The 24,872-nt window shown below is 33.2% G+C and overlaps 1 protein-coding gene across 1 annotated transcript; it reads left to right on the top strand.

The window, feature by feature from the left end:
- The first annotated feature begins 2,861 nt into the window (after positions 1 to 2,861).
- Positions 2,862 to 24,488, top strand: LOC107494134 (putative leucine-rich repeat receptor-like serine/threonine-protein kinase At2g14440). The gene is made up of 4 exons (XM_052263065.1): positions 2,862 to 3,000; positions 21,416 to 21,695; positions 23,008 to 23,079; positions 23,302 to 24,488. The coding sequence occupies exons 1-4, from the start codon at positions 2,862 to 2,864 to the stop codon at positions 23,513 to 23,515; spliced, it is 705 nt and encodes a 234-aa protein (XP_052119025.1). The 3' UTR covers positions 23,516 to 24,488.
- The last annotated feature ends 384 nt before the right edge of the window (positions 24,489 to 24,872 follow it).

Raw genomic sequence — 24,872 nt, 5'->3', positions numbered from 1 at the left:
CCTAATTGAGTATGCCATACTATGTGCTTATGTGCTATTTGCCTTACTTGAATCTACTTGTGTTTTACTTGTCTGTATTACTTGTGTTTGTACAACTGAGAGATCCCTCATGCCAGTGTCGGTTGACGCTGAAGGCTGTCCTTGTTGAAATAAACTAATGAAATGATTGATTAATAATGATGAATATTAAATGAGATGATTTGAGCTCCTTGGGTAGACACAGTGAAGTGATTTCACTTGCTTCAGGTGAAGATATGAGGTATTGATATAGAATTACTGAGACAAAGTAGCTGGTGATGGTTCTGTTTATGATTTTGGTTCTGTTATGTTGGGGGGTTGGAAAGTTGAGAAAGATGAGAAAGATGAATTAGATTTAGTATTTCCTTACGATAGTTGCCTATTTATGGATTAGTGAGAACCTAAGATGAATAGTTGATGAAAGGAAGGTTAGGATACTTAGTGAGTTCCTATTATAGTGCATTATATTTATTTGGCACTTTTACCGTACTGGAAACCCATGGGTCGAGGGTTCTCATTATGTATATATCTCTTATTTTTTCATATGCAGATCTTGGAGCTCAGCAGTGAACTGTGATTCATTTGAAAGATGGTGAAGATCATTAGACTCCTGTTTTACTTTTACTTAGAATCTCTCCGTATTTATCATGAAAAACTTACTTATATGTATTTATCATTTGGAAAACTTGTTTATAGAGGCTTTGATATATATTTTGGGAGAGATAGAAAATATTGTTGTCAAATTGATTTTATTTCTGTACTCTAGTCGGCCTAAACTTCGCAGGTCGTGACTAGTGGCTATTATATATTTCTTCTGTTTATCGATATGAGAGTGTTACTTTTTGCGATTTTATTTTTCTCTTTTTTAGCCTTCTCGTTTAATACTTCCTTTCAACTTATATATACGTTAATGTATTATAATCCACCTTGAGTCATACCACCTTAATATTATTGACTTATGACTCGAGCATAAGGATTTGAATATTAGGGTGGTACATCCAGCATGCATTATTTGCTATTAAAAATAGCCTCTTTAACCTTAGAAATTTCCTGTATAGATAATATAGTACATTAGTAAAATAATTGAAAAAATACAACCACATAGCTGTACTCTAAACTAATACCAGAATTACACATACTAGCTGCTTGGCTTAAATTTCAGTATGAGAAATAAATCATTATAAAATGCAGCAAAAATCATATCATTAAGTTGACTGTAGTAGAACTTTGTATAGAAAAAGAAAAGGTGTATAATGATGCTTATTATCAACATAAATAGCACCAACTAAGATGAATTAAATGTGGCCACAACTTTCAAAGCAATTGAAACTTAAACCAATAGTGTAACTAAGAAGCTGCTTAGATCATGCTAACAGGAAAGGAAAGTACTGAACATTGCCAATTTAATTATTTTGATTTATTACAACTAAATCATGAAAATATTCAGAGATGCATGTAAGAACTGAAAATCAAAGCATACCGTTGAAGTTATAAAATTGACAAAAAACATAAGACCTATACCGAAACATCGAAATGTGAAATAAATGCCTTCAAAGTACATAACATCATAATTTATTCATTCAAAATTCAAATGTATTTATTTTCTCCCTAAAGTTATAGCTAACAGCATCTTCTGATGAAACATGAGAATGCTGTTGAGATGGTACAAATTATTTAAAAGAACCAAAAGCTATTAAAATTGTAACCAAAAAAGAATTCCAACACATAAAAGGGTATCGGTACAAGTTAGAGATGGTTAATTAAGAACCAATTTAAGGACAATCAATAATTCTAATAACTCGAAATCACGTTCCTGCACCAAGTATTAAACTACAATAACACTGTTGATTTACAAGCTTCACCTATATTTCTCTTTGAACATCAATTTTTTTCTCCAACCCAAAAAACTTGAAAGATGAAACCTTCTACATGATTAACAAGTACTCGCAAAAGAGAAAGATGAATATGAATTGAATGTGAGATTAACAGTCAAGATAAAAAAAGATAGTCTTGATCTAGAAACCTTCCATGAGAAACTGTTAAAAATAAGATACCTGATTCAGCTCCCCACCAACAGCTTCAGCTAGAGTTCCAATGGCATCATATACAATTATGAGATTTTGTCTCTAAGGTTTAGAACAAAAAATCACAACTGTGTATTGTCATTGCAATCAAAAGACGAATGTCAGAAAATAACCTAATATTTACCAAACGCTAGCATCAGGTGCTTCGATATAATTTCTACACTGTTTGAAATATCTACATATTATGTACACATTCTTGAATTTTAGAACCCCCAAATTAAAAATTCTAAAATAAGAAAAATAAAGAGAAGACTCGATTAATGCATTAATAGATCTAATTGAGAAAAATAAAAGATTGCACAAAGTGATTAAAGGTTTAAACCAAGACATAATACAATTTGCTCAAAAAGCAATTTGCTCAAATTTCTGAAAACTTGATCAAATTGCTAGCTAGTCAAAAACCCTTATTTGAAAAATCTAGGTTGTGATATTTTGACAAAAAATAAAGCTATTTTTGAAAATTCTTTTGCTGAAACTGAAGCTTCAACCTCTAAAACTAAAAGATTTCAAACCTCTTATCACTTTCAAAAATCAGCAAAGAGGAATCATTGTTAAACTTGCAAAAACCATGGTCGTTCATCTTATCAATGCTTCATTCTTGAAAAAAAAGTTGAAAAAAAAGTAGACAAAGTGGTAAAGAATTTCAATGCCCTTGAAAAACTAAGGAAGATTAGCATCTAAGGATCCAAATTAATTTAGATACCTAAAATCACTTGAAGCTTTGTGTAGGTATACCTTGCATCCAAGAAAAAGAAAGACATGTGGTATCTTGATAGCGGATGTTCAAGGCATATGACCGAAAAGTCTATATTCTCCATCAAACTCAATGAGTATAATGGAGGATTTGCGATATTCAATGATGATGAAAACGGCAAGATCTTTATCATAAGTAAAGTAGGTAAGAACTTTTCTACTTGCATTGATAATGTATTTTTGGTTGATGAATTGAGCATTATCCAACTTTGTGACTTAGGTTATTAGGTAATTATTAAAAGATTAGAATGTATTATTATTAATAAATATTCTGATAAAGTGTTGTTTGTAGCTAAAAAATGCGATAATGTATATGGTCTCACACTATATGATCTTAAAAGTCAAAATGTAGCTTATCTTAATTATATGAATTTTGAAAAATGGCTATAGCATAAAAGGCTAGGTCATGCTAGCATGTTTCAAATAGCCAAGTTAGTAAAGAAAGAATTAATGAAAAATCTTCCTAAAATAAAATTTGACAAAGACATTACTTGTGATGCATGCCAAATAAAAAAAAATAAACAAAAAGCTCATTTAAATAAAAGAAAGATATTTCTACTAAAAGACCTCTTGAATTGCTATATATTAAATTTTTTCGGTCAACTAGAACTCAAAGTCTAGGTGGTAAATATTATGGCTTGGTTATTGTGGATGATTATACTAGATTTAATTGGATTATTTTTTTGCACATAAAAATGATGCTTTTTTGAATTTTGAGGTATTTAGCAAAAAGGTTCAAAATAAAAAAGATTTAAAAATTGTTTCTATTAGAAGTGACCACGCAAAAGATTTTAAAAATCATGATCTTGAGGTCTTTTGTGATGAACTAGAAATTTCACATAATTTTTCTTGTCTAAGAACATCTCAACAAAATGGTGTTGTTGAACGAAGAAATAGAAGTCTTCAAGAAATGGCTAGAGCCATGTTATGTGAAAGCAAAGTCACTAAGTTTCTTTAGACCAAAGTGGTCAACATGGCGTGTTAGATTTTGAATACAACAATCATTAGAAATTTTTTGAAGAAAACATCTTATGAATAGTGGAAAGGAACCCCTCTCAATCTTAAATATTTTCATATTTTTGGATGCAAGTGTTTTGTATTGAACACTAAAGATAACTTGGGAAGGTTTGATCCAAAGACTTATGAATGCATTTTCATTGGATATTCCACAACTTACAAAATTTATAGATTTTATCACAAAGATTTCAGAATTGTTGAGGAATCCATACATATTTCTTTTTGTAATGCTAATGTTGTTTCAAGTTCTTTGGAAGATGACCATGCAGGTGCTCAGAATGGTGATTTTAAAATGAGAATCTGGCTCAAACTAATTCTTATCTGCAGCAAAAAGTTCAACCTATTGTGATAGTCGATTCTACATGAGACATTTCTGTTTTATCTTCTGAAGATGTAAAAAATCTTGGAAAGGACAGCCAAACAAACTAAACTCTATTTGAAACTGATCTTAAGACTCTCAGATCAAGAGAATAAAATATATTGAAGATTTATCCACAAGAATTTATTATTGGAGATCCTTCACAAGGTATTATCCCTAGATCCTCATATAGAAAGAGGATAAAATAAACCAATCTTGCACTCATTTTTCAAATTGAACCATAAAATGTGAAGAAAGCTCTTGATAATCCATCTTGGGTTAAAGTAATAAAAGAGGAGCTGATTCAGTTTGAGAAAAAATGAAGTATAGACACTAATACCAAACTTTAATGGGAAGAAAGTGAGGGAAACAAAGTAAATTTTTTGAAACAAATTGGGAGAAGACGGAAGCATAACAAGAAACAAAGCAAGACTCGTAACTCAAGAGTATGATCAAGAAGAAGGAATCTATTTTAACGAGTCATTTGCACCGGTTGCAAGGATGGAAGTCATAAGATTATTGCTTGCTTATACCGCACATCAAGGGTTTAAAATTTTTCAAACGGATGTTAAATGTGCTTTTTTGAATAGTATCATTGATAGCGAAGTATACATGGCACAACCTCCTGGTTTTGAAAATAAAAATTTTTCAAACCATGTTTTTAAATTATCTAAAGCCCTTTATGGTATGAGACAAGCACCTAGAGCATGGTATGAAAGACTTAGCTCTTTTTTATTGAAAAATAATTTTTAAAGAGGTACCACAAATACAACTCTATTTATATAAAAGAATCTAATGATCATTTTGTTCTTGTTTAAGTCTATTTGGATGATATTTGTAAAACCCGGTTAATTGATGACTAATTAACTCATAAATTAAAATATATTCTAGAAAATAATAAATGAGGGTTTTATGGTTTAATATGATAGAGAAATTTAAAATGAGAATTTTAATACAAATTTTAAAGAAATCGGTCCAAGATTGGGCCAAACAGACCAAACCAGGCCAACCGAACCTAAGTTGGGCCTAAGGGCCCAGCCAAGCCCTTATTTAATGAGAGAGCTCAGCTCTCTCCCTCTCCAAAACAAACACACACACTGAAACACAGCCATGGGAGGAGAAAGGAGAAGCAAACCCTTGGTTTGATTCAAAGTGACATAACTCTTCACTCCGAGCTCTGACGCACCGTTTGCGGCTACGCAACTGCGGCGTCGAACTCTACAAAACCCATACAATCAAACTTGAGGTAAGCCACATTTTCTTGCTCGGGTTCCTAGCCCTTGATTTCGAGTTTATTGGTCAACAATGTTGAAATTGTGAGCTCCTTTGTGTTATAGGATCTAATTAACTTGAAGGGAAGGCTTGTTCTTACTTCCTTGATCCTTGGGTAAGGTAAGAGACCTCAAACCCTAGTGAAATTATGATTTTTAAGGTATTGGGTGTTAAGTTACTGTGTTTGGGTGTGATATTGTGGCTTAGGCATTATATATATGTGTATTAGAGCTTAATTGGTAGTTTTGGAAAGCTTGGAGAGGTGCTTGGTGCTTGAAAATCTGTTGGTGAGGCTTTGGAGGCCTTGAAGGTTGAAATTAGAGAGTGTTCCGAGTGAAACGGGAATCGGCCAAGGTATGGTTTCAGTTTTCTATATCTAAAATGTAATGTAGTGTAAAAACTTAGACTAGAGACCCTAAGATAGAAGTTGAACTATTAATGTTGTTGATGGATTGAAATGAATTGTGTTGTTGTGTATGAATTTAGTGGATTGTGAAATGTTGATGTAGTTGTTGAATGATTGTGAGTGATGATAATTGTTGGCAAAGCATGTAAAATTTGTATGTGGTTATGGAATGACATGTTTAATTGATGAAAAGGCTGAAGCTCTTGTTGATGAGCATGTTTTGAAGTATGATATTGATATGTGAATAAATATGGTGATTGATTGTTTGCTTTGGAAATGGAGAGAGAGAAGGATGATTATTAAATTGAGATTTGGTCAAATATGGTGGAATTGGTAGGTTGATGATTGAAAAAGGTTTGAAAATGATTGATGATTGGAATGGTTGAGTTTTGAGTTGATTTGGTATGGATTGGTCAGTATATGTTTTAAGAATGGAGAGTTTATGAGTTTTTGTAAAATTGAGATTTTGATGAACTTCAATAGATCATATCTTGAGCTATTGTTTTCGTAATTTTATGATTTTTATATCCAAAGAAAGATAATTTCACAATCTTTAAAATGGTTTAAATTTGATGGAAATCTGATTTTTGTGGAAGGAGATATGATCATTGGAAGTTTAGGCAAAAAATCTGAATTCTGCAAGTTCTGCAGAATTTGTGATTTCTGGTTTGTGTGTGCACGCACACCCCACGGGAATTTGGACCTGTGCGCATGTACAAGCAGGGACAGGGCTACTGATGGGAGGTCTAGCATGCCCTGTGCGCACGCACACGTCGGGAATGTCAATCTGGTGATGGCGCTAGCACACCTTGTGCGCGTGCTCAATCTTGGAAATTTAACTTTCTGTGCATACGCACAAGCCTGTGTGCACACACACTTTCTGAAAATGCTTCTGGGTATGCGCACGCACACCCCTGTGCGTACACACGCGACCCAGTTCTCTTCTAAAGCTTTTGTTTTTAAGTCTTTCATATTCCCAACAAGCTTGTAACCTTTCAAAATATTGTTCCACACTTATAAACCCCTAATTCCATCCCTTAAATCTTAAATTGATATAGAATGCCTAGTAAATGAGAGTAAGCTAGGGAAGAGGGTAGTTTGTGGATGAAGAAAGGGAATGTTATGATGAGTTGTGGTTAATGATGATGATATGAGTTATTGAGGGGTATGGTGGAGTGCTGTGTATGATATGAGCTGAGTGACTGAGTATAATACAAGCTAAAGGGCTGTGGTTGTTAGTGAATTATGGCTGGTTGTATATTATGCCGCGTTTGTTTGTTAATGAGTTAATGATAGATGTTGAGAACTATTATAGTTGTTAGGAATTGTCAGTATTGTGATGATTAATGATGGTTAATGAGAACGTTATTGGTGAATGAATGAGGAGAATTATCTGTTAGAATGGACTATGTATATGCGTATGATTGAATGAGAAAGAGGTGACAGGTAAGAGGTAGTGGGAAATAACCACTCGCTCCGGGTATGTGATTAAGAAGTGTAGAGATGTTGAGAATGTATGAAAAAGGAATTGATGGATTAGCGATTATGAAGGAATTGGAATAATAAGGAAAATGAACTTAGATTGATTGTGATATGCCTCCGAGTAAGATGTGGTGGTGTTAACCACTTGCTCCGGGTAAGAGGTGAGAACGCAGGGTAAGAGGCAGTGGTGTTATCCACTTGCTCCGGGTTTGATTTAAAAATGAATGAATGAATGGTAATGATAATGAAAGTGTGTTTCTGTATGTGACTCCGGGTAAGATGCAGTGGTGTTATCCACTTGCTCTGAAAAAAGCTGCGGGTAAGACGCAAGGGCTGTGTTCTGTTGCCGCTTGCTCCAGGCCGAAAATATAACACTTCCTCGGTAAGAGGCAAGGTAAAGTTGTCCCCTGCTCCGGGTACGCAGGTAAGATGCAAGGGTTGTGGCGTTGTCCCACTTGCTCCATGTTTGGTGTTCTGTCTAATGGTTAGCTACCATGACATGTCGGGTTGGCTTTGCAACCGACAGATGAGACTCATCAGCCACTAGGACGGGCATGCATCATATGCATTATATGTCATTTGTCTGGATTGCCTAATTGATTGCATTTTTACTTGCTACTTGCCTAATTGTCTTATCTACTTCCTAATTGTACATTCCTTGTTTGATATACTTGTGTTGCATCTAAATTACTTTTGGCAGTTGGGAGGTTTGCAGGATTTGGAAAGGGGATATTTAGTTAGCCTAAAGATCCTTAAGTTAGTCTCCTATTTACATTTCTTATGGTTTAGCATGTTTATACGCTTTGATTATAATCTAGAAGTTCTAGGATTGCCTTCGGCTTTCCCAAGACATTACATGTTAGATATTTGAGCACAGTTACCATGCTGAGAACCTACAGTTCTCACCCATGCGGATTTGTGGCTTTCAGATGCAGAACGTGAGGCTCCTCGCTGAGGTATGTAAGACCCCAGATTTTAAAAATTAAATAATAATTTATTTATAATTTATTTTATTTATTCGAAAGCATATTTTCAGAAATTTTTATATTAATTGAGTACTTTTAATTATTGTATTAATTGAGTACTTTTAACGATTGATTTAAAGCTTTAGTGATTTAAAAACAATGAGAATTTTATATGCGCTAATTTGAATAATTAGATTTTGAACTTTATTTTATAATTTTAAAGAAAATTAATTTGATGATCTCTAATTATTGAATTAGAGTTTTTATTTGAAAAATAAATTGTAAGTTGATAAATAAATAGTATTTTCATAGATATTATTATTTGATTAAATTTGATTTCAAATTATTACTCTATTATCCTAATTTTATTAAAATTATTAAACTATCCAAAATTCTCAATTTTATACACAACCTTAATTCCCAAATCAAAACCCTAATTTCTATAACACAAACACGTAGCTCTACACCTGTTTCATCCTCAGTGAGCCACGCTCACTTCCTCCCCATTCACCCACCGCCAAGAGCTCTCCCCAAATACACACCACACACAAAAAGAATGCTCAGAAAGAAAGGGGGAAAATGAAAGTTAGAAATGTGGTTTAGATGAATCCTAGGCTTGAATATAGGATTTGGTATGTGAGGTTGTTGGAAATATTTTGTGCAGAATTTTTGCAGAAATCTGCATAATTAGCCACAGAACGAATGACTTTTGGGAGCAGTCCAGATCTAATTTTTAGATGAAACTATTTTTCTGTAAAACTTTAGTACGTCTTGAATATTCCATAAAAATTTCAGGGAATTTTGCCAAGTGGTTTGGAAGATATGATTTTTTGAAGTTTAGTGATTGCTGCAGATTTTTCTGATTTTCTGGTTCTGTAGTACCAACTTCCAGACGCTATAACTTTTAATTAACACAGAATTTTGAGTTGATTTTAAATAAATTTTAAAGATCTATTAGTCTATTTTAAGTGAGTACAAGTTTCATATTCATATCTATTTTGTAGACTTAGATAAGTCACTTGGAAGGTCTGTTGTTTGCTGAAAACTCTGAACTGGTTTATGAAAACAGGGCTTCACTTCCAATTGATAATTAATTAATCAAATGATGTGATATGAACCTGAAACTTGTGGATTCTGAAACTTAGGGATGTTGACTGTAATCTCACTAAAATTTAGAAGTAATGGATTAGAATTAAATTTATTATAGATTTATCAAAAACAGGCTGCTTGCTGTATTTTTTCTGAATTCAATTTAGTGCAGCAGCAAATTTTATTAAGCTGGCTATCTAATTCAATTCTAATCTAAACGAGGTAAAACTTGGTTTAAACTCAAGGGATATTTCCAAATTTGGTAGAATGTATGAACTTAGTTAATCAAAGGTGTGTAAGTTATCTCTAGGATACGTTTAAAGTTAAATGGTGATACGGAGGTATGCCTAGTTTCATGGTGATGTGGTGATGCGGAGGTGTACTTAGTTGTAAGGCGATGCGGAGGCATTATGGAAAGGAAAGAAAGTGAGAAATAAAGGATGGAAAATATACTTAAAGGGAAAGGAAAAGAATGAGGAACTAGGAAAGAAAGGGTAATTGATATTGTATGTTCGAATGGGCCTTTGTGCCGATTGCTAATGCGGAAGTGCCCGCCTAACTGATAGCCTAAGATTGCTAATGCGGGAATGTCTGCCTAACTGTTAGCATATTGTATGTTTAATTGGGCTTTTGTGCCAAACTGCTAATGCGAAAGGGCCCGCCTAACTGATAGCTTGAGATTGCTAATGCGGGAATGTTCGCCTAATTGATAGCACTATTCCTTACTGTGATACACATTATTATGATGAGGCCTAATTGACACAGGTAACCGTGATGCCAATGTGTCTAATTGACACAGTAAAGAAACCATATTCAGGATTCGCTCCGAATAACGTCGGGTTGCGGGTAGACAACCGACGCATGAGCTCATGACCTGTTTAGGATAGACATGCATCATATTGTTTGCGCATTTACATTTGGTCTTGGTTTGCTTGCTATATTTTCTCTGTGATTGTGCTGCTTGACTTGTTTGTCTTATTGCAATTTGTTTGTGTTGATCTATTTCTTGTGCTATTAGTTGGTGTATTGAAGTGACTGAGAATTGGGATTTGTTTTTTTTTTTGTTTGAAAAGTTAAATAAGGTAATTAAGTATATGAGGTAAGAGTAACGAGTATCTCCAAAGGTTTTAGAAAGAAGAAAATAGTTTTATTAAGTAAAGTTAATTATTTGCATGTTAATCATTACTTTTACGGCATTTCCATTCTCTACTGAGAACTAGTGGTTTGTTCTCACCCTAAAATATTTCATCCTTTCAGTGACACAGGTTCGGAGACTCAGTTTGAAGCCTCGGGCGATTAGGAGTTTTATTTAAGTTAAGTTTATGTGTTGAGTTGCTTTTATAGAATTCCCTCACCCTTGTTATTTAAGATTTTATTTTATACAGAGGGATAGGAGTTGTAACTGAGTTTCTTTTGTATTCTTTTGTATGATATTTATTATTGTTAATGACTATGTGACTAGTATTTCTTAGAGATCTTTGATATATGATTTTAAGTAATAGAAACAAAAGTTTTCGGCTTTTTCCTAAAAATTGAAACGCGAAATCGAACTAAAGGCTCAATATTAAATAGTAAATAAGGGAAACAGGTCAGTAACGCCTTGCTTTTGGTATGATCATAACGTGCTGAAAGTTAGGGTATTACAAGGCATGCTAGAGACTTCCTTTTGGTGAAGATCCTTAGCTTTTGGGATTTTGTTTTGATCATTATATACTTGTTTAGATACTTATATTCTTTGATCGGTTGTCTTCGCAGACCGAGTCCTGAGCCTTGATATATGTATTCTTGGCATTCTATTGTATATCTTCTCGCATTATCTCACTCTCTATCTCTTTCGTCTACATTATCGATCGAAGCGTTGCGTTTTTGATTTAACGGTTTTGATTTACCCCTTTTTTCTTCAAAGGCTCCTAGTTATAAATATTTTTGCAATACTATATGTACTAAATCTTGTTTTAGAGGTCATAATACTCTGCCACCTCTGTTTTATGACTTAAGCATAAGGCTCTGTGTGGTAGGGTGTTACAATATTATTTTTGGCTTAGCAATGAATTCTTGTGTACTGATTTTAGCAAATTAATGACTAGTGAGTTTGACATGAGTATGATGGGAGAACTCACATTCTTTCTTAGACTCCAAATCAAACAAACTCCTAGTGGCACCTTTGTGCACCAAGAAAAGTATGCTAAAGAATTGATTAAGAAATTAGGTTTGGAAAATACCAAGCCAATGAGCACACCAATGAATCCAAACTAGACTTGAAAATGATAAAAATGGCAAAGATGTGGATGAAACTAAATTTAGAGGAATGATCGGTTCACTCATGCACCTCATTTTCTCTAGAATGGACATAGTTCAAAGTGTTGGAGTTTGTTCTAGATTCCAATCACATCCTAAAGAATTTCATCTTTTCGCCGTTAAAAGAATTATTAGATATATTCATGACATATTTGATTTTGGTTTGTGGTATTTTAAATCTGATGACTTTGGTGTAGTGGGTTATTGTGATGTAGATTTTTTCGGTGGTCGAGTAGACCGAAGGAGCACAACCAGAATATACTGTTCCTTGGCAAGTCGCTCAATGTATGGTCTAGCAAGAAATAAGTCACTGTAACTTTTTCTACAGTTGAGAATGAATATATTGCCGCATATTCATTCTGTTCACAATTGTTGTGGCTGAAAACCCAACTTACTGACTATAAATTGAAAATCAATAGAATTCTCTTATTGTATGATAAATATTTCAAAAAATCATGTTTTTCACTCTAGAACTAAGCACATTGAAGTGAGATTTTATCCTATTAGAGAATATGTCCATAAAAAAATATTGATATTCAATTTATAAGATTAGATGATCAACTTATTGATATCTTTACTAAACTACTAGTTGAGGACAGGTTCTGCAAGTTGAGAATAGCCCTGGACATTATATGTGCTGATTCCTTTATCTAATTTGATGATGAATTTTTTTGAGTATTTTTGTCTCTCAGATCGATAGGAGACAAATCTGCAATAATGAACACTTCTAGATTTTCTTGATCAACGCTGAGTGTTGCCTTTTTTCTTATTAAGTTAGGTCAAGTTGAACTCTTTTTGGTGGTCCATTGTATTTCCTTAAAATCTACCTTTGGGCCCAAAAGAGAGTTATATTCTATGAGTGGGCCACATCATCTTTTATCATAATCAATATTCTTTGTTTTTTACTTTTTTTCTACCAAGTCAAATCACATTCAAATTTTCAAAGATTATTTTTTACCCGTCTTTTCATATGCTTTCTTTCCAAGATTCATAAAATCTTTTAATTTGAATTTGTTTGGAAACATCTTTTCAAATTATTTTAAAAGATCACGTTCTAGTTTTAAAATTGTTATTCATTGTAGTTATTCATTGAAAATTGCTCATCTTACTCACCTACAACTTCACAACTTCTATTGTTCTCAAAAACTACATTCATTAGTATTCATTAAAATGAGAAAGAAGTGGCTACCTGTAAAGGCTATCTGGCTAACTGTCCTCCTAAAAACCCTTCTTCCAAAATTCAAGCTCACACCTACATGCATATTCATTTTCACTCTTCTTCACATTCTTCACCTGTTCCCAAGATTATGGCCCGAATAAAGAACCTTACTCGTTGTTCAACTACTGTGTCTCCAAACATTGGTACCTCTAGAACAAATGTGGCCAATGATAAAAAATTAATGACAGAGAAAGAACCACCAATGTCTCCTCCTTCTCCTTGATCCTCTTCTTGTCCATGAGGACGTTCTACCCTAAAAGATCCCTCAAATCGTTCTACCAAAGGTTTTTTGTCGTCTTTTTCTTTATTCCGTTAAGGAACCTGATGACTTTGATTCTATCAATTTCAAGTCTCATTTTGGAAACTTTTCTCATTTTCACTTTGATCTCTTTTATTTTTCATCTAGCATGAACTTCGAATCTTACAGAGTTGTTGTAGCTAATCGCCCTTTATGTTTAATATATCTGGTTGATTTAGATGCATTGGCTAAAAAAGGTTTGAACTTTATGGAAAATATTATTTACCTAGACTGGGAATACCTTTTTAAAATTCGAATACCACTTGACCCTAATTTAGTTCGAGAGTTCTATACTAACATGTACTATCATAAAAAAATCTTTCATTCATACGTAAAGGACCGTGAAATTTATTTGAACAAAGATTTCATTAGTGAAGTCCTAGATTATTATGACCTAGGTGTTAAGGCTTACACCTTTGGTAAGTGAGATAATGATCTGGCTATTTCACACCAAGATGTTTTAGCCAATATATGTGTGAAAATTTTTTTCATAGATGGTCTTATTCTAACTCACCAGTCTCTAGGTCTTGTTAGAGCCCAACTGTACCAAATCATCACTCATATTCTCTTGCCACAAAGTGGTATTTATCAAAGAGTTACATTCTGCGAGTTATTATCTAATGTCTCTATTCTTTGATTAACGCAATTTAACGTGATCGAATGAATTAAGAAAGAGAAAAGGGAAAAGAAAGAAGACATGACACATAAACCCCTCCCCTTTGACACATAACCCTTACTCAATTTTGATATCACCTTCTAATCTTCTTTCTTTAACTTATAACCGAACTGAACTTTCAAAAATGGGAGAGAGAGACAGAGAGTAACCTTTGAGAGAAACCTAACCCCACCGAAATTTTGACCTCGATTTTTTGTGATCCGTAACCCCAATAAAAAATTTAATATGGTACAAGTGTTCGTATCCTCTTCCTCTACGTGTTGGCGTCGCTTTTGTCCGGTGGAAGTCGATGGTGACGTAGCTCCCCTACCCCTTGAGATTGACCAACTGGAGTTCTAAGAGGCACAGATGATTCTGGACGTTTTCTTCTTCGGCAACTCGGTCAGAAAGCTTCTCCGGAGCTTCGAGTATTTTGATTTCATACGAAAGTAGGGTTTTGACAAATGTTTACCGATTAAATGATATTTGGTAAGTGAACTGATGTTTAGATTGAAGGTTATTGAAATTTGATTGCATTTCATGTTGACTTTTGTTGATAAATTGATATTTTGATGAGGTTGTACTTCAGTCAACTCGAAAATGGATAAAATTTCAAGTTAATATTTTGATAACAAATAAAATAGGATTTCGGTCTCGTTGGAGGACAAGAAATTAGTTTGGAAATTTTATTTTGAAGGATGCAGTTTTATTTTTATAAAAAGACTGAGGTTATGTTTATAATTATAACAAGTTTTTTGGGTATTTTGGACAATAAATAAAGAATAGGAATAAAGTAAATATTTTATTTAAAATTAGGATGATTTTTATAAATATAAAAAGATACGTGAGGGTTCAGATATAATTTTATAAAATATTGAAATTAGAAATAGAATATTAAAAGGTTTGTGATCTACAAAGAAATTAGTAAAAGTCTTAGAAATAAGGTTTTATAAACTATGTTTTAAAAGGAAAATGTAAATGTTATTTTGAGTTTTTATTCAAAATTACTCTTTATATTAAAATAAATTATTTTTATCAAAGATAATTTATATTGTGGAATGATACAAAGAAAAAGAAGAAGAACAAAAAGTAACGAAAAGAAAGATAATTAAAGGGATCTCTGCCGTAGGAGAGTAGAGGACAAAGATAAAGAAAAAGCTTTAAAAGACTGTCTGCCACAGGATAGCAGATGTGGTATTATTGGGCCTTAGTGCCAAATGTAAAGTGGGGACGCCCACACACTGAGAACTATTTTTCAGATGTACGCTTATTGATTTGGAGAGTCACACTGTATGCGGCCTAACTTTACGACTTAAAGTCATACTTTATGCGGCCTAGTCGTACAACTTATAAGCACACTATATGCATATGGAAAGCCATATCTGCGACTCGTGCCCGGGTAATGTCGGGAGCGTGTAGGCAACCGACACATGAGTTCATGGCCTGCGTTAGGAATAGACATACATCATCCTTGTTGTGCATTTGCATTTTATGTGATACTATAAAATCATTTGTGATTGTCTTTTTGTGTTTGTGCATTCCTTAGTAGTGTTCTGAATTGTTGTGACTCTTATATATATCTGGCTGTGAATTATTTGAACTGTAACAATCCTGACTAAACTAACTATTTCCGACCCTACTAAGAAACCCCCAGTTCTTACCCTTTCCTTCCTTCCCTATCAAACGTGTTCGAGATTTCCTCCTCTGACGACAGTTGATGCTGGAGAACTGAGTATGAGACTTTTTGGGAGTTTTTATGATAGCCTAGCTTTTGAGTTTAGTCTCTCACTTTTGGTTAGACTCACTGATCGAGTAGGATGTATATAATTGATTAGGCTAGTTTTCGGGTGCCAGCTTAGGGGCTTCCTATATGGACCAGGACCCGGAGTGTTGATCATGTATATAGTAACCAGATGTGAAGTGTTGTATGCTAACTTAAAACCCGTACGACAATACATGTATATATATGTAAATAGTATGTATGATGTATATTATCTCTGGCTTTGATGTTTATGTTATTTTATTGTACTTACTGAATTATCTTAGTTTTTCAAAAATTTGATTCGCATGCTAATACGATTACAGGCTTAATAATAAATATATAGTTAGCTATTAGGTGAACAAGTTGGTGACACTTGGTTTTCAGTATGATTATGACGTACTGAAAATTGGGTCATTATAATTCTCAACAAAGTTGAAATCACTTTTGCATACTTGATGATGTGTCACATGTATGATTGCATCTAAAGAGAAAAAAATGTTTCCTTACATATGTCATATTTTTAACTCACATTTTCAAATATTTTGGTGTTGATCAAACTGATAAAAAACAAGAGAATTGAACTTCTTATCTAAAAGGCGATGGTCAGTAAAGCAATCTAAGAAAAAATGGACTATAACTGAAAAGGACACTGTCATGGAAGAAGAAGAAGATGAAAGCCTTCCTCCACCCTGACTACCAGTACATCCTTCTATAACAAGTATTTAGTCACTAGCGTAGTAAAAAACATTTCACAAAAATTTGTAAATTTGACCAAATATCTTATCAACTCGAGCAAGCAAGGAAATTGGTAATTCAGAATAAAAATTCCTTGAGAAAATCTCAAGACCGAGTTGAAGTACTTCTCAAGTACATTGAATTCTTGGGAGATGAATCGACTCAATATGATTAAGAAGATGAAGAGATCTTGAAAATCAAGGATGAGAGATATGATGTTTAGACCATTGTCTCTGCTGTTACTGCCTAAAATATGTTTCTGCTATGTCTGTGTTATGATCTTTTGACTCTCTTTTTTTATCTGGACGATTGTAATCAGAATGATAGGTTTTAAATTTTGAATTGCTAAATTTTTGTACCTAACAAAACCTTTTGTGCAGGGCATATTTTACCTCTGATGAAAAAAAGAGGAGTAAAAATAAAAAATAATTGTTGAATGCATGATGAATATTTCTAGAAAATAGACTAGGCTGTTTGGTGTTGATTAGTGCAATTTAGTACTATTTTATGGTTGTTTGATGCTGCATTATAAATTTGAAGAATGCTAGCTCACATAGCTTAAATTGAATGCTTTGCTTGATAGTATAAGTGGTGCACGAATCCCCACACTTCGTACAGTTGTACCAGCAAGTGCACTGGGTCGTCAAAGTAATACATGAGCAAGTCAAGGTTGATCCCATGAGGATTGTGGCTTGAAGCAAGCTATGATTATCTTGTAGGTCTTAATCAGGCGAATCAAGAGGTTATTGGTTTGAATTATGTTAAAACCATAAAAGGAATAAAAATGTATAAAATACTTTGTGAATTTAAATGGAATCGGTAATAGAAAGATAGTTAAGGATTGGAGTTGCTTTGTCTTTCTGAATTAACTTTGGTCTTACTGTCTCCTTCAATTGTGAATGATTTCTTCTATGGTAGGCTGTATGTGATCAATGCCGTATGGTTGCGGTCATTAATCTCCTATGCTTCAGATCAAATACCGTATGGCCACAGTCATCCAATCTGAACGAGGGTGAAGCTCTAGCAGTTCATTCTCTTTGGTGATCCTACTCAAAACACCACAGGCAAGGTCGAATCTTCCAGATCAGAGAATGCTGCTCCTTTGGGTTCTAGCCTCTACCACAGAGACTCTAATCTACCCGTAAATCGTCTGAACTGGTGTCTTGATAAGTCCCCAACGAAGTCGTGGATTAGCCGTCTGAGAGATGTATAATCAAGCTGGCAGTTTGATGCTTTCCAGTCACGTATTCATACGAACCCAAGTAGACACGGGTTATTGTCAGGCACTCGGTCTTAGTATGATGAACGGAGCTGATTATCACGGATCATCCCATTCACCATGTTGAAGAATGAGTATACATCTTAGAATCAAATAAAACACGGATTGAAGAGAAACAGTAATACTTTTATTAATTCATAGAACTTAGCAAGGCTCCTTCCCTCAACCTAGGAGGTTTAGAAACTCATACTGATGAAAAATATAATGATAGAAACGAAAATATGGTAAAAGGAGGTCGAAGATCCTTAACAAAGAGTGATCTTCTACTTTAAATACTAAACTAATGACTAGTAAGGGTAAAATAGTCTTTTTAATGCTAAAATCTACTTCTGGGGCCCACTTGGTGAGTGTTTGGACTGAGCTTTGATGAGATTCCCATGCTAGGAGGCCTCTAGGGTGTTGAACACTGGCTAGGGGTCCTCTTTGGGCGTTTGGACGCTGGTCTCTTCTTCTTGGGCGCTGAAATTATATAAAAACACAGAAACTCAAAGTAGAATAAAAAAATATGAATTTAACACTAAAAACCTATGAAAACTAAATAAAAATCAAACAAAACATTTAAAAAATATATGAAAACTATGCCAAAAAGCGTATAAAATATCCACTCATTAATAAGCTAGTTCAATGTTTGATGAAATAGCCTAAATGCTATTTTTTTAAACTATGGATGATATATAAAACTATTGTCTATAATTTTTGCACAAATATTACTATTTTAAAAATAATTTCAGGTTAAGAAAAAAAATACTCATTCAGAGGGAGCTATTCGAATGAAAGAAAGGAGGAGATCGACATGATATATTGCATCATCAAAGGGAAGAATCATGAACTCTTTCCATTTCTTTACAATTCATTTTATATTATAATTTTCATCATAAAAAAGGAGATTATTGAGTTTAAAAAATAAAAACAATAATTTAATGATGACTAATATTATAGTTTTGGGTTAAGAGTCCAAAAATGTTATTGATGTATGTGTTTATTGTGCAGAAATTAAAATATACAAAACTGGCCCAAAACACTCATTTCTCTTCTGCCTATATCCAATGTGCCCAACAATACAACAAATACTCTCTTCTCTCTTTTGATTATAACCCACGTGACTAGTTCTAAATTAAAGAAAAAAGAGAACTTTCACGAGGAAAAAGGATATTCAGAATAGGGTTCAAGCAATAAAAAAAGTGAATCACTAAGTCTTGACATTAAAAAGGAAAGAGAGAGAAAAGTCAAGAATTAGAGCCAAAATAAAAAATCAAATCAAAGGTTGAATAAAAAAATCAGCATAGCAATTCCATCTTTGTGCTACCATTCTAATTTGTTGAAGCTACCCTATTCCTGCATGCACTATTCGGGTAAAAAGAAGAAAATAGAGGTTGTGTATCTCTACTGTAAATCAAAGATCAAAATTAAAATTTGGAGCAAAAAATATATCAATGGTTCAGATTTTTTAAGTTAAAGAAAAAAGAAGAAAGATAAGCAGTTGAAAAATGATTCAAGCCAACTCTATTATTCATGAATTGCTACTGCTGTCACATCTCTCCTCTGTGCTTCTGCTTTGAATTTTGGAAAAGAAAAACAAAGTCAAAAGTATTCAACCTAGCTCAAGTTTTAGAAGCTTTACTCTTATTTAAAAGGGTAAATAGCCATAAATTGAACCAAGAAAAGTGAGCATACTATTTGAGTCTTCAGAGCTTTCGAGCTATACCTTCTTCTCCTTCATAGTTTTACATTGAATTTTCTATTCTTCAGTTTTGTCCTTTTTTTCAATCAATGAAAAAAGGTAAATATGTGAGGTATTAGAAAAACACTACAAGAAATTGACAAATTAGCGACGGATTTTTGCGAGAAATATTTTTTGTCACTAATCCGTCACTAACTTGCGAGAAATTAGTGATGCACTAACGACAAAATTAATGAGCGATCACAAAATATCCGAACTTGAGAAAAGCGACTGATTAGCGAGAGATTTACAAGTAAGTTTGTTTCTCGCAAATTGACTTTTGTAGCTAAAAAAAGAGCGAGAAAAATTTTCTCGCTAATTTGTCACAAATTAATTAGCGAGTGACAATGTTCTAGCAAATCAGTCACTTAGGGGTTCAATCGAATAAAAATAAAGTAGCGAGAGATATTATTGTCACTATTCTGTCGTAATTGTTTGATATATAATTAGCGAGAAACAATTCACACACTAGTTCGTCGCTAAATAAATGTTGTGCAAAAAGTCTAATTAGTGAGGAACAATGTTACTAGCTAATCCGTCACAAAGACTTGAAATACATTTTGCGATGGACAATTTCCTACCTAATTTGTCACCAAAGTTTTTATTTTTAGTGAGCAACTAGTTTCTCGCTAATTTGTCGCATAATATTGTCAAATTCAAAATTAGGATAGCGACAAAAAATAGTCATCGCTAACTCGTCGCAATGTATAAATCATTCAGCTAGGAAAGTGTTCCTTGCTAATTAGTCGCTAAAGTGGAAATACGGATATTGAGCACCTAGGACCTAAGTAGCGAGAAATTTGCGACCGTTTAACAACTGACATAATTCGTTCGCTAATTTCAAGTCACTGATTAGTGAGCGAAATATATTTGTCGCTAAGTTGTCGCAAGTTTAGTTTAGCGAGCGACTTGGCAACTGCAATTTCGTCGCAAAGCAAAAGCTATATCCTACCTATTTTGTAGCAAATTACTCGCTAATCTCGTTGGAAATCCGTCTCAGAGTTATAACAAATCCAAAACTAATCGAGAAAATGTTAGAAGTAAGTGGTCGCAATTGAGTCACTAATCAAAAGCTTATTTAGTGAGGAATTAGCGACTGCTTAATAACTAATAGATTTTCCTTGTTTATTTCATGTTGCTACTAGTTTGTGAAGGAAAACATTAATCCTTATTCTATCCTTATTTCATGGTGTTACTAATTGCTAACCTCTATATAAATCCATGTAAAATTTATGAAAAGTATGAAATAAATTTGCCAAGCACGCTAATGTAATTTGTCACAATTTTGTCACTAATCTAAGTCAATTTTAAATGAGAGAATAATTAAAGTTCCAAAGTCGTGACTAATAATTAGCTAGCTAATTTTTAATAACTAATAACTTATAATATTCTAATAAGATGTCAATTCTCAAAAATTTCACAAACAACACAAATAAAAAGCTTTTCCTTAAAAATGGTCTTTTTTTTCTAATTAGATCAGAAATTTATCGTTATTTTTAATGAGAAGTTTCTTGTTAATTTGAATTGAAGTTTAAAATTAGTATCATTTAAAGACAAATTTAAAAATTTAATATTTTAGGAAATAGGAGCATAATAATAATAATTTTCATTCACAAAATATACTAGAAAAATATATAATAAATAAGATAATTAAATTGTTATATATGAGGATTTATTTGCATATGATCGTACAAGTTTTATTATTAATTAAATAGAATTATTTTGGAATTCATTCAATAAATATTAATCTAAGCTAGCTCTTGAATTAATTTGTAGTTGTAACTCACATTAGTCTTTGGGTTGATTTTCATTAACGATGTGTTGATTTGATACATCACTACAAGATTTATATATATTTGTGGGTATTTTTTAGAGGGGGTTTTTAAAAACCTCTGCAATTTATTTTATATGTGGTATTTTGATAAACTCCCACCAAATACCTAACAATAAAATCCTACTATTATCAATTATCACCACATAATTAAAATTTCTTCAAAAACCCAAGAAACACTCGAAGAGAAAGAAGAGAAGGGTGAGAGTCACCGAAACCCTAAGCTCACGATCTCCACCGCCGTCTCCATTGCCGCCGTCGCCGCCGCTAAAGTTAATCTCCATTCTGCTTTTGCTATAAAGCTACTGAGATCGAGCCAAGGCGCTTCCTTCATCAATGCATTTTCAGATCTAATTGCAACGCCCAAGCCTCTGAGATCGAGAGAAACCGCTTCTTCGGTTAACTTTCCTTGGGCAATGACGCTCGTGTTCTCCATCGACATTCTATCCTTTCTGTACGCTCTTCTTTTCACTCATTCTCAATTTCTGGTTCTCCTTCTCTTTTTCTTTTTTATTCGTTTTCTTTGTTTTTAATTCTCAGATTCTTCATGATTTGTTATGTGATATAACATTCGATGAGTTTTATTATCTATTGATTGATAACATTGTTTCAAATTCTCAAGCACTCCAAGTGTTCGATGAATTGTTTATTCTCTTAATTGAAATCCTGATAAATTGATTTGCTAATTTTTGAATTTTGATTTCGCGACACTCTTTTACTTTGATACTAATGTATATATTTGAAATCCTGATAAATTGATTTTATTTAGAAACAGCTATGTTGCTTGAATCTTAGATTACAATGAAAATCCATGTGAGCATGAATAACTTTACCTTAAATCCTCTTGTATTTGTCATGAAAAATAGGTACAACCGGCTAACTGAAACTTATGATTTATCTGCAGGTTTTTTATAACTAGTATGATACTAAATTGCTTGAAATAATCAATTCAAAGTGTGTTCATGAATAGATTTAGTAATAATATTGTAAGAACTAATGAGAAGGTTCTTATTTATAACAATCATTCTTTTTCACCATTTTACATGTGACATTGCACTGATGTCATTTTTCAGGAGAGGAACGAGAGACTATTTTATAAGCTTCTGATTGATAACATAGAGGAACTGCTTCTTGTTGTTTACACTCCAACTGTTGGAGAAGCCTGCTAGAAATATAGAAGCATTTTTCGTCGACTGCAGTGTCTATACATCATATTGAAAGTGAAGTATGGTTTTTTATTTGTATTTATTGTTTTGTTTCATCATTTAGCCTTTGAGGTGAAAAAAGAAAGAAAGAAAGAAAGATAAGAAGAGATACTAAGTGTTTGAGACTCTACAGAGGCTAGATCCTTGAAGTACTGAAAAACTGGCTAGAGAAGAGCACTCAAGTTGTTGTCATTAATGACGAGCGTATATTAGGACTAGGAGATCTTGGTTGCCAGGTAAACATAGATACTGATTGTGGTTTCTTTCTTATTTAATTTGAAGTTTGTTGTTTGAATTTTCCATCATCAATGTATCTCTATCTAGTTTATTTTGATATATTAGTATTTGTATATATTTTATTTTGTAGGCTGTTGTTTTCACAGATATTAGTCTTGAGAAAGCTATTGAGTTCAATGATTTTTGCCACACTCATCAGCCTCCTATTGCTTTTATCAAAACTGAAGTTAGAGGTCTTTTTGCAGAAGAAAAGCCAGTTCTGGACTCGGAACTTTGGCATGCATGTGCTGGTCCCCTTGACAATGCATTAGTTGCTTCTTGCAGGAACTTGGCATCAAAAGGATTTTCCGGAACACTTTCTTCCTCAATTGCCAAATTGAAATACTTGGTTAGCTTGTATGTTGTTATTGTCATAGATTCACATTTTTTATGAGATTTGATAATTCTAATATTGTACGAATCCAAGAATCAGATTACCATAGCTTATCTCAAGTACATTTTCCTGTATGCTATAAATGTTATTATTCATATATAAAGTGTTCACCAAGTGTTTGATCAAATGTTAGTGACTTATTGGTACATAAAAGTAACCTGGTGGGATACTCTTTCTACATGCAGGGAGTTGCAGGACAACAATCTTGCAGGCCCTTTACCTGACTACATCGCCAACTTAACGATCATTGAATATCTTATTCTTGCTGACAATAATTTCAGTGGTTCTGTCCCGGCTACTTGGGGCCGACTTGTTGACTTGTTTGTAAGAGATCTTACTGCACTTTTCATGCATTTGTTTTCTGTCATGAATTGTTTCGAATTTGCTTGTGATTTATGATTTTGCTTATCTCTGCCTTCAAATCCACTAGGCAAAGACGGAAACCAGGGTTTGTAGCTGTAGTTCTTATAATTTGAAGATAATTCACTATGAAGTTCCTCAAGTGTCCTTCCTTGGATCGGTAATTGTAGTTTCAAATGAATTTGAGTTGAATTATGGGATTTTATTACATAATTTTAGTATATTGTAATTGTCTCGTGAAATTTGTCCAGGCTTAATGATTTCTTTGGTGATTTGAATTTGAGAGAATGTACTATCAGAGGATGCCTTGAAGCTTATACTTGTGAGGATTAATTAGTGACTTTTAAGTTTCAACAGAATGACTTCTAAGCTTATACTATCTGAATAACTTGGTACCATAATGACTTAATTTCTGAATACTTAGTTCCTTGATGACTTTGATCTTAAAAGAAATTGCCATAGCTAACTAGATGGATGCCACGACAATAAATTGAGAAATAAGATTTTATATCATTCCACCATTAGCTCCATGATCATCGTGATAGGACCAAGAAATCTCATTGTTCAAACTCATTTTTTTTATCTTTGTTTTGTATTCTTTTATGTCGATTAAGTTGTTGTTGTAGCTGAGCTTATGGAGATTTTATCTGAATATGTCAAAGCTTCCTGAATCCGGTGAGTCATATTGGTGTTTGCACAAATCTCATTCATACCGTGAGGTATGCTTACACGATATTTCATTGTTTTTTTTATATATTTGGTTATAATTGTGAACTACCTTTTTCAATTTGGATTTGGATTTGATTTCTTCCAAGTTCCAATTTTGATATTTTCCCTTTTTACCCTGTTTACTGAAACAGGGTAATTCAGTCAATTCCCGAATTTCAAGTTCCAAGCTTTCAATGCTTCATATTTTTTTTCTTGTGTGTATTGTTTGTGCAGCTGAGTGTTAAAATCGTTATCTTTCTTCTCAATTTTGATTTTTGAATGCATGGTTTATTGCAGAGGTTCCTCTTTGTTTGATTTGATATTCCTCTTTGCATTCTCTACTTCTGAGAGGTGAGTTTCTGAATAACTGTTTCAGCGTTTCTCTTTTTTATTAATCTCAAATGGGTTTTCAAATTCAAATTGTTTCTGGCAGCTAGTTTGATTGGATTCTCTCTGTCTGTCTCTTAATCCCAATTCAACCATTTTATTAAATTTCAAAAAGATTGTAACTTTGTTTCTGTGTTTCTCATGGTGCATGTGGGTTTCTTGACGAGTATATTTTTTGATCTTCTATCAGATGCTTCTTGATGGGTATATATTTAAATTTAAATGTGCCTTTCTGTGACTCTCTTAATAATCAGGTAATTTCTGCTCGAAAGGGAGAATTTGAAACTGGATATGAGGGAGG

This window comes from Arachis duranensis, chromosome 6, assembly GCF_000817695.3.
Source record: "Arachis duranensis cultivar V14167 chromosome 6, aradu.V14167.gnm2.J7QH, whole genome shotgun sequence".
Classification (NCBI taxonomy): Eukaryota; Viridiplantae; Streptophyta; class Magnoliopsida; order Fabales; family Fabaceae; genus Arachis; species Arachis duranensis.
Note: the sequence above shows the minus strand (reverse complement) of the source record. Positions and strands in the feature narration are given on the sequence as shown.